Source organism: Ziziphus jujuba, chromosome 3 (genome assembly GCF_031755915.1).
Source record: "Ziziphus jujuba cultivar Dongzao chromosome 3, ASM3175591v1".
Lineage (NCBI taxonomy): Eukaryota > Viridiplantae > Streptophyta > Magnoliopsida > Rosales > Rhamnaceae > Ziziphus > Ziziphus jujuba.
This window is the reverse complement of record NC_083381.1, coordinates 23,059,060-23,070,057: the sequence shown is the minus strand read 5'-3', so window position 1 is coordinate 23,070,057 and position 10,998 is coordinate 23,059,060. Positions and strand designations below refer to the sequence as shown.

General features: G+C 36.8%; 1 protein-coding gene across 1 annotated transcript; it reads left to right on the top strand.

The window, feature by feature from the left end:
- The first annotated feature begins 5,520 nt into the window (after window positions 1-5,520).
- Window positions 5,521-8,044, top strand: LOC107422951 (1-aminocyclopropane-1-carboxylate oxidase homolog 3-like). Its single transcript, XM_016032456.4, has 3 exons — window positions 5,521-6,234; window positions 6,921-7,242; window positions 7,579-8,044. The coding sequence occupies exons 1-3, from the start codon at window positions 5,672-5,674 to the stop codon at window positions 7,828-7,830; spliced, it is 1,137 nt and encodes a 378-aa protein (XP_015887942.3). The 5' UTR covers window positions 5,521-5,671; the 3' UTR covers window positions 7,831-8,044.
- The last annotated feature ends 2,954 nt before the right edge of the window (window positions 8,045-10,998 follow it).

Below are 10,998 nucleotides of genomic sequence, written 5' to 3'. Positions count from 1 at the left end.
GATCAAATTGGATTTTTTGGCTAGTCAAAATGAACCATTTTGTCATGTTTAACCAAACTTACAATTTGTTGCAATTTAAACGCCTTTATTTTAATTGGTTACAATTTATATCTTTTTATTGTCAAAAAAGAACTACCTTTTAATATATTACCACCATTTTGGTAAAAATTCAATCGGACGAAAATGAAACAAATCAAAGCTTAAAGGCTTAAATTGGAAAATTTTAGGTTTGAATACTAAAATTAAAACTTCTCCCAACTATAAAGTAGTAATTAAAATGCAATTAACCTTATAAATTAATATGTATAATATATAACGGATTATGAAGATGTATATGATTGCACAAAAGAACTAGTTTGACTTGGAAGTTTAATGGATTATTGAGGTTCTGTTCTCTAGCCATATACTTTCCAAGCACCGTAGCTGCCGTGCCTTGAATTGGAAAATAACTTCGCGTATCGATCAGAAAATTCAGCACACCAAATTTGAATAAATTAAAGATGTGCAAACGTACAATATTTTATTTTCAAAGTAGTAGTTACTGTACACTTTTTTTCCCCCCCTGCAGCTTGGAATAATTAATAATATCATGGCCGGCACCAAATATTTTACAAAATATGTGCTCAAATTATTAAAAGAGATAATAATAATAGAAATATATTAATTAACATGAAATATCCCCCCCCCCCCCCCTCTCTCTGTGCAGCTTGGAATAATTAATAGTATCATGGCCGGCACCAAATATTTTACAAAATATGTGCTCAAATTATTAAAAGAGATAATAATAATAGATATATATTAATTAACATGAAATATCCCCCCCCCCCAAAAAAAAAAAAAAAAAAAGAAGGCTTTGCTCATTTCTTCATTCAGCCATAAAATCCGAATATATATAGAACCTCAAAAGACAACCCAATTAAGTATTTGTGAAAACTAGGAGATTAAAAGAAAGATGGTGGCAACGAGCAAATTAGACATTAGTGAAGTTTCAGACAAACTGGAGGCAGAGTATGATCGAGCAAGCGAAGTGAAAGCTTTCGATGAATTAAAAGCTAGTGTTAAAGGACTCGTTGATGCTTGCATTACAGAGATCCCTCATATTTTTCATCATACATCATACGAGTACTTCAACGGAAGCTCGGTTTCCAAAGATGAAACACAGTTTAGCATTCCAATTATAGAACTTGGATGCCTTTTTGAAGATAATCCAGTCCAGCGGAAAGAGAATGTTGTTGAAGAAGTACGAGAAGCATCAGAAACTTGGGGTTTCTTCCAACTTGTCAACCATGGAATCTGTCAGGACCCGTCTAAAATTTCTTATCGGAACCCTAGACATGTCCTGATCCCAGGGAAACACTATCGAACCTTACAACGGAAAATCCGGCAGCATCTCCCCTAAGGGTAGGACTTACCAAAAATTTTCTGCACTGAAAACACACTTCTATATACACCACCTTATTCCATCCATTTTACTACAATATATTTCTATAGTTTTACAGCACTCCAAAATAATAACAGGGAATTAATGCAGTATTTAAGAAAATGTATCCAGTACAGTATACAGAGTATTATACAAATAAATATGAAATTAATACAATGTCAGATAAAGAAGCAATACAAGATAAAGAGGAAAAAGGGAGGAAATGCTTCTTGGACTTTCGGCAATGAACTGAGATGTCGGGCTGGTCCCGGATGAATGTCTACCAATCTTTGTACCTAGGGGAACAGAATTTAAAAATATGAGATGTTAATCATCTCAGTGAGTGACCCTATCTACTATATAATTATAATAGTAACGATAATTATAGCACATTTGATTGATTTAGAATAAATAAGTAAATAAATAATAATTAATTGAAAATAATATTTTCTCTCAAAATCTTCACTATTCACTCCATTGGAAATGTTCCCCTTTTAAAACATTTTCGTAAAATCCAATCTTTATTGCCTCAAAAATCAAGGAATAATTAATCTAATAAATAATTAAATAATCCAAATAAGAATAAAATGTAATGAAATATAACAAAATAAATTTAGAATACTTGCATTAAAGAAATATAACATAAAAGAAAAATTCAATATATAATTCATAAAATTTGATTTAATAAACTAAAATAAACAATGTCAAAAAATATAATTTAAATAATTATAAATAGATGATAAAACAAATTAACTACATTTAATTTAAATACGATTTTAAAACCTTTAGGATTTGAAATTTATATCTGGAAAATAATACTTGACGCACCACACTATATACCAGTGATGCCTTACAATACCCAGCGTCCCGAGCACTGTTCGGCGGGAGGTTAAAGAGAGAAACTTGTATACGGTCGCTTTGGCGTCCCAACAGTGCCGCTGCTTAAACCGTCAACCCGGCCATGGAGGGGGGCGGTTTATGTGCACTATATAAAACTTGCCTGGTCTCGGTACGATGGCAACTCACGGAAAACATTATAACTTGCGCGTTCATCCACATATACAGTACAGAACACCAGTACTGTATGAGTGCGTCTAAAACAAATAACCAAATTTATTATTAAAATACACAATTATTTCCAAAATTCACCTTAGGAATTATACCATTTTTCAAACTCACATTCCCACATTTTTCTTTAATATTTCCAGCATAAATCCATCGATAATAATACACAAATAATTTTTCTCCAAATCATAAAATCAATCAAATAATATTCCAAGGGCATAATTATATAATTTGAAACCACCAAACTTAAACCAATATTTTTTTTGAAATATTAAAAGTCAAATCATGCCCAAAAATAATATTAAAATCCAAATACAATTAATTAAATGAAAACACCTTGCTCATGCGTAATAAATACAATTAAATCACAATAATAATAATCAAGAATTCCTTAATAAACCAAATTTTCATTTAACATCAATAAACATATATATATATATATATATAAAATAAAATTTTACCACAATTATAATTAAATTCCACCACATGAGCACATTTCTAAATATTAAATTAACATAGGATAAATATAATTTATCACCCTAAAATAGTTTTAAAAGTGGATCACTCACCTCAAGCACATGTATCAATCGAGATCCTCTAAAGGATCAACTCCACTACCCACACGTGCACCTAAAATATCTACAATACACAAAACTAATTATTTTAATATTTTAATCGGGTAACTCCCAAATGGGTACTCAGAGAGCGAACACAAACGACAACCAAAATTTATGAGTAATATACCAAATCAAAGCTTGTGTAACGAGGATTACGAATCTGGTCTTACTTCCCGGAGATCAGACCCGAGGTGGCCGGAATCTCGTCTGAAAGCTCTCAGATTTTAAACCCTCGATTCTCACAATCCGTTAAGAATTGAGGAATTTGGACATTGGATTTGGGTTCAGAGGGTTGGAATTAATGGGAAAGGATGGGCAGTGCAGCTAGAAACTCGCCGGAAAGTCAATTTCCCGGCGAGTCGCCATGGTCACCGGAACCCATCACCGCAGGTGGGGCATCCGGTGGCCACTGGTCGTGATTTTTGGTGGAAAGATAGATCGAGGAACGGGTGACTCAACAGGACCGGTGGTGAGGCAAATGGAGGCTGAAATAGGGAGAAATCTGAGTTTAAAGAAATCGGTGCTGCCGCTGGAAAAAGTCTCGATCCGGGCGTGTCGGGGGTTGGTTGGCCGTGATTTTTGGCTGGCCGGCTGGTTTTCAAGTGGACTTCAAGGTGGGGTGGCGCATGTATGGAAAGGGTGGCCGGAAAATGGCTAATTGACGGTGGCCGGTCGGGTTTCTCTCTCTAGCTCTCTCTCTCTCTCCTCCCCTCTCTCTTCACACGGCTCCCACGCAGGTTGAGCCAATAAGAAGCCATCTCGTGGGTGCCACTGCGCACTCACAGGACTGGCTGAGGGCTTGACACGTGGCCTCCAATTTTACACACTAATAAACTAATATAAAATAATACGGTATACGAAAAATTTTGCGAGTCCATAACTTTTTAATCAGGTGTCTAATTTAAGCGTGTCGCTAGTCTATGAACTCGTATCAACGAGTACTTTACAACCATACAAAAGTCAAAACAAAATTCTACAACCATAAAAAGTCAACTCCCGACATCTTTGGACAGTTTGGATCTTGACTTATTTTGCCCATAACTTTTAAATGGTAACTCCTATTCGGATGTGCTACTAGTCTACGAACTCGAAGCATCATGTACTTCGCTACGGTACCATGGTCAACTAGAAATTTCACCCAGAACAAAAAGTCAACTTTTTGACCCATTCGGTCAACGGTCAACCTTGGTCAACGTGCAAGAATTCCGATGTAGTTTGGGACGGGGTGTTACAAAATCCCTTTTGAGTGTCATGAAGGAGATGAGAGAAGGAGTGCTTCGCTTTCATGAGCAAGAGATTGAGGTGAGGAAACAGTTTTATACATGGGATAGCAAGCGACCAGTTTATTACAATAGCAATTTTGATCCGTATAAAGCTCCATCGGCAAATTGGTGGCCTCCAATTTTTATATGACAAACATTGGATTGGCATACTTTATGAGCCTGGTGCTCCACTTGTTAACATTGGAGATCTTCTCCAGGCAAGTTCTTTATTTTTTCTTGTAAGATTTTCTATTTTTCCAAATAATGCAGTTTGTCATAATATTCATCAATATTAAAGACACAAAATATAGAACTTTTTTCATTACTAATAATATAATATATGCGTTTTCTAAATGAAAATTAAATTGTTCATAGGAAAACATAGTGGTGGATTTCTTTAAGCATCTCAACCGATATATGTACTTGCAGTATCATGCTCGTTGAAAAAAAAAAAAAAAAAAAACCATATTTGTCTTGTCAATGGAAATTTAGTGGATTATTAGGGTTCAGGATCTCGTTAATTATCTATTCCAAGTTTCAAACAAGCTATCCTATTACAGGTTGTGACGATGCAGCATAAGTAACTTGGTATATTTTAGTCCAGTTGACGCCTATGTTTTTATCCGCAAATGCATTGAACCTATCAATTCAAATAATAATAAAAAAAAATATTGTTCTATAGAAAAATTAAAAAGTAATATTAGGATCATGATATTTTGTTTATGGAATAACGTGGCAATTCATTAATGGCGGACGAAAGTCTATAATCCAAATTCATAAAAGTATATCTAATAATGCATTGCCACGTTATTTAAGTAAACCAAAGCATATCAGGTACTAATTTTCTGCAGCTGGTCCCATAATCCCATTGCCACCCTAAAATATTGCACAAAATGTCAAAATCAACTTATTGAAGAACCTATGGGCCAGTGGATTTATGTAAGAATGGGATCCATAATTTAATTGGCTGTTCTCACATTCTTAAATTAGGATTTAGAATAAAAAAATCAATACATAATTTCCAATTAGCAAGTGTCATATGGTTATTGATGGTCATCAGCATTAGTCAGCAGTGACAAACAGCACCTTCCAAACCCCAGCATATGGAAAAAAATCCATGATGATGGCTTTGAAAAAGCTCTGCGAGTTACGTATATAATAACATTTGTCAACTTGAAAATTTAAAAAAGAAAAGAACAGAACAATATTGCTCTGATCATTTCCTCAAATCACCATACATAAAATCAAAATTGAACAATCTAAGACATACCCTAAAAAATTGTTTGAGAAAACTAAGGAAGAGGAAAATGGTGGCTACCAGCAAATTAGATACTAGTGCAGGTTCAGAGAAATTGAAGAAAACCGAGTATAATCGAGCAAGTGAAGTGAAAGCTTTTGATGAAACAAAAGCAGGGGTTAAAGGACTTGTTGATGCAGGTGTTGCAGAGATCCCTCGTATTTTCTATCGTCTGGATGATGAACACTTGGATGAGAGCTCAGTTTCTGAAGATGGAAAACAGTTTAGCATTCCGGTTATAGACTTGGGAAGCCTTTTTGAACATGATCATGTTCGACGGAAAGAGATCGTTGAAAGAGTAAGAGAAGCATCAGAAACTTGGGGTTTCTTTCAAATTGTGAACCATGGAATACCTGAGAGTGTTATGGAGGAAATTAAGAAAGGGGTTCTTAGGTTTTATGAGCAAGATACTGAGGTGAAGAAACAGTTTTATACCAGAGATCCAATGAGACCTGTGGTTTACAACAGCAACTTTGATCTGTATAAAGCTCCATCAACAAATTGGAGGGATACGTTTCTTATTCAAATGGCTCCTAATCCTCCAAAGCTAGAAGACTTGCCTGACGTCTGCAGGTAATTTAATTAGATGTTATACATGCTTTCAGAAAATTAACTTTTTATTAGGCCATATAGAAGATAAGTTTTGATATGAGTTTATGCTTTTCAATAATACTTTTTGTACTTGAAAATAGAAACACAATTTTTATATCCTATATAATTGATTGAAAACAGTTTTTGGAAGAGGATTTCAAATTACTTGTATAAAGACCAAACTGCAGATTCTAACCTTTTTGAAAGATGCATATGTACGTTTATTGTACCAATTATATAAAGTTGATTAAACAGAAATCTACATCTTGTATGGTTTTAATCTAGAGCACATAAGAGACCTAATCAATTTGTAAGCTTGAAACTTACTAGCTATAGCTAATTTAAAATTCAAAAATTTTGGCTCTTCCTACAAAATAATTCTTGTGCAAATGATCTGGAAATAACACAAGATTAATTATTATTAGACAAGTTTTACACAGATCATGGTACAAAATGTACTAATTAGAATTATATCCAAGTACCATATGTAAAAAATGATTCACCATGCCTGGTATAATTTATTGAATTAAAAGAGAAATCATGATGTATACTTTAAATGTTAGACAATATATTATTTTTTTCCCGAAATTGGAAATACTAAAACCAAAGTGTAACATCCTATTGCGCACCCTATTCATGTACTTAAAATTTATATTGCTAACTCGTAGAGACATACTCGTGGAGTACTCGGAGAAAATAATGAAAGTGGGAATTTTATTGTTTGAGTTGTTATCGGAGGCGCTTGGACTGAAGCCGAGCCACTTGAACGACATTGATTGTGCAGAAGGGCTTGCCGTTTTATGCCATTACTATCCTCCATGCTCACAACCAGAACTCACTTTGGGAGCAAGCAAGCATGCTGATAATAGCTTCATCACTGTGCTGCTTCAGGATCATATAGGTGGTCTCCAAGTTTTATGCAACAACCATTGGATTGACATAACCTATCAGCCTGGTGCTTTAGTCGTTAACATTGGAGATATTCTTCAGGCAAGTATTATTTTATAATTTACCATATGGATTTTTATTTTTGTTGGTAAATGGTGATTTGTCATGCTAGCTGTAAATGCTGTTTTTGAGACATGACTAAAATTCTGATTTTTCCTTTTCATTAAAACGGTCATATGTTATACTAATGCCTGAGACTATAATAAAACAGACATGAAATTTTTAGTATAAATTATTCATTGAAGTGACATCATAACACATTAACACATTTGAAACAAAACAAAACATAACTCTTATAACAAAGGTTAACCTAATAAATAATACATATTTGTTTAGTAAGTACTTATGTCTTTTTTCTCTTTTCTCTTTGTGTATCAGCTAATATCAAATGACAGATTCAAAAGTAGTGAACACAGAGTTCTAGCAAACCGTGAAGGTCCAAGAATATCTGTTGCAAGTTTTTTTTGCACAGGAATGTTGCCAACCACAAAACTCTATGGACCTATTAAGGAGTTATTATCAGAAGATAATCCTCCAAAGTACAGGCAAACTACAGTGAGAGACTATGTTGCATTTTTCAATGATAAAGGCCTTGATGGAACTTCTGCTTTGCCTCAGTTCAAGATTTGAAACGAGCCAAGATAGAAGAAGGATGGTCAAATTAATAGTTTCTACATAAATAATCTACTGCCAAATATTAGGTTGATTGTGTATGACCATATGGTTGTCATAAATTAAAAACTATACCTTATTATTTATGGATTTGAGACGAACAAACATTTGGCACTATCTCATGGATTTGAGACGAATAAAGTAATCTTTCTAAGTTTTGCTATATTGGGAATATTGTTGCATTTATAAAATTTTTAATATAAAATTAACATAATTTTCAAAATATATTTTGTAAGAAAGACATGATGTAACACCCCGTCCCAAATCGCACCGGAATCCGTGCACGTTGACCGAGGTTGACCGTTGATCAAGCGGGTCAAAAGTTGACTTTTTGCTCCAGTTGGAATTTTGCGTTGACCAGGGTACCGTGGCGGAGTGCACGATGCCCCGAGTTCGTAGACTGGTAGCACGTCGAAAACGGAGCTACGGTTTGAAAGTTATGGGCAAAACAAGTTGCGGTCCAAACTGTCCAAGGGGTGTCGGAGTTGACTTTTTATTTATGGGGAACTGAGCTTTGACTCGTGCATGGTTGTGAAGTACTCATCGATACGAGTTCACAGACTAGCGGCACGCTTAAAACGGACATCCTGTTAAAACGTTATGGACGTTTGAAGTTTACCGGATACCGTAATATTTTAATGTTTTTGAGTCGATGAACAGTGAATGCCACTTGTCAGCTTCTGATTGGTCCACGTGACATAAACAGTGTCACACAGTGGCTTTTATTGGATAAAAATCACGGGGAAGAGAGAGAAAGAAAGATAGGAGAGAGAAAGAGAGAGAAAGAGAGTCCGATCGGTGCCGGAATTTTTCAAATTTTCCGGCTAAATTATTGTACATGCACCGGCCAGCAAGGTTCCCCTCCCCATTTCCGGCAAAACCTCAAATTTGCACGGCGATCGACCGCCGGACGCGCCCGGATCGGACGTTCGAACATCGGCGGTGAGTTTTTCCCTCCACCGCCGGCCACCGCAGATCAACCCACTTCCGGCCATTTTCCGGCCACACGCGCCTGACACCCTTCATCCTCTCCTCAAGTCCGGCCAACCCACCAAGTTTCACGGCCATCGGACCACCGACGCGCCGGGATCAGAGCGTTTTCCGGCGAGGGGTCGGAAATCTTCAAACCGTGATTTCTCCGCCGTCCGGCGTCCGTTTGCCTCACCGCCTGTCCCGTTGGATTGTTCTCCCCACGATCTACAAATCCGCAAAAAATCACAGCCAATGGACACCGCACGCGCCGCAGCCGGCGACGGTTGCCGGTGACCGCGGCGGCTCGCCGGAAATTACTGTTCCGGGGAGTACCCAGTTTTCCGGTCGGCTCCAGTCCACTGTGTTCGATCTCCTGAACCCGAATCCGGCATCCGTTTCTGCCAATTTGCGACGGTTTGGGAGAATTGCGGAGCCGAAACCCGAAAAGCTTTCCGGCGAGATTCCGACCCCGTCAGGCCCGATCACCGGAAAGTAAGACCGAATCCGTGATCCTCATCACGCGAGCTTCGATTCGGTATATAACTCGTAACCTTTAGATATCGTTTGGTGTTCACTCCCTGGGTACCCATTTGGGAATTACCCGAATAAAATATTAATATTTTTGGTTGGTGCACTGTGGTTGTTTAGGTGCTCGTAAGAGTGGCGGAGTTGATCCCGAGGAGGATCTTAGTTTATTTGCGTGCTCCAGGTGAGTGACCCACCTTCAAAAATTATTTTGGGCAATTAATTATGTTTAATTGGTATTTAAATTGGTATTTAAATTATGCTCATGTGGTGTGATTTAATTATGGTTTTATTGCGGTTTAATTTATTTATTATGCATGAGCAAAGTATGTTTCGGTATTAAATGTACGTGGTTTTAAGTAATATTTTTTTTGGGCATAATTGGGTTAAATATTTTGCAAAAATATTTGTTTAAATTTTATAAATTATGCCCGCGGTATTTTTATGGTTGCATCTCGTACTTCGAGGAAATTGTGGTTTGTTGGTTATCAATGTTTCGTACCGGTTTATTAAATAAAAATATGTGGGATGGTAATTGTGAGAATTTAATGTATTTCCCACGGTAATTTTGGAAAACGGTACGGTTGGTTAATAATGTTTATTTTTAGACGCACTCATGCAGTATTGGTGTTCTGGTGTATGGTGTATGGACACGTGGTAGCGCGCGGTTATTATGTGGTTTAGCGCGCGGTTATTACTTCACCCGTGAGTTGCCATTGGACCGTGGGCAGGCAAGTTTGTTATTGCGCACAGCCGCCCCCCTCCTTGGCCGGGTTGATGGTTTTAGCAGCGGTACTGTCGGGACGCCAAAGTGCCGTTGCAAGTTTCTCTCTTTAACCCCCCGCTAGTCGGTGCTCGGGACGCTGGGTATCGAAGGGCATCACCGGTATATGGTGTGATGCGTCGGTGTAAATTGCAAATGATGTTTTAAACCCCAAAGGTGTTCAAAATTATTTACTATAATTTATTACATTTTAATTATATATTGGGGTATGTATTTATTTAATTATTGTTTATCAAATGGTTTAATCCCTTGGTTTTCGGGAGGTATGTACTGTAACACCCCGTCCCGAACCATGTCGGAATTTTTGCACGTTGATCGAGGTTGACTGTTGACTGTTGACTTTGACCGTTGATCGTTGACCAAGGGTCAAAAGTTGACTTTTTGTTCCGGTTGGAATTCTAGGTTGACTGAGGTACTATTACGGAGTACACATTGGCACGAGTTCGTAGACTGGTAGCACGTTGAAAACGGAGCTACGGTTTGAAAGTTATGAGCAAAACAAGTTGAGGTCCAAACTGTCCAAGGGGTGCCGGAATTGACTTTTTATTCATGTAAGGTTGGGTTTTGACTCATGCATGGTTGTGAAGTGCTCATTGATACGAGTCCGTAGACTGGCGGCACGTCCGATTTGGACATGTGGTTTGAAAGTTATGGACCTGTAGAGTTTTACAAACACCGTATTATTTTAATATTATTTTTAAACGCGTAACGATGTGCCACGTGTGACTTAATGAAGGTGACCATGTGTCACCATGGTGAAATGCCACATGTCAACCATGTGTAAAAATCAAATTGTTTTATTATTATTTTAAATAATAATATTGTTATTAATATTATTTAATCAT

What these genes read in the sequence shown, in the direction of transcription:
- LOC107422951 (XM_016032456.4), top strand. Translation starts at nt 5,672, where the DNA reads ATGGTGGCTACCAGCAAATTAGATACTAGTGCAGGTTCAGAGAAATTG. An exon ending in GACTTGCCTGACGTCTGCAG is followed by an intron (nt 6,235 to 6,920) that starts GTAATTTAATTA and finishes GCTAACTCGTAG; the next exon opens with AGACATACTCGTGGAGTACT. An exon ending in ACATTGGAGATATTCTTCAG is followed by an intron (nt 7,243 to 7,578) that starts GCAAGTATTATT and finishes TTTGTGTATCAG; the next exon opens with CTAATATCAAATGACAGATT.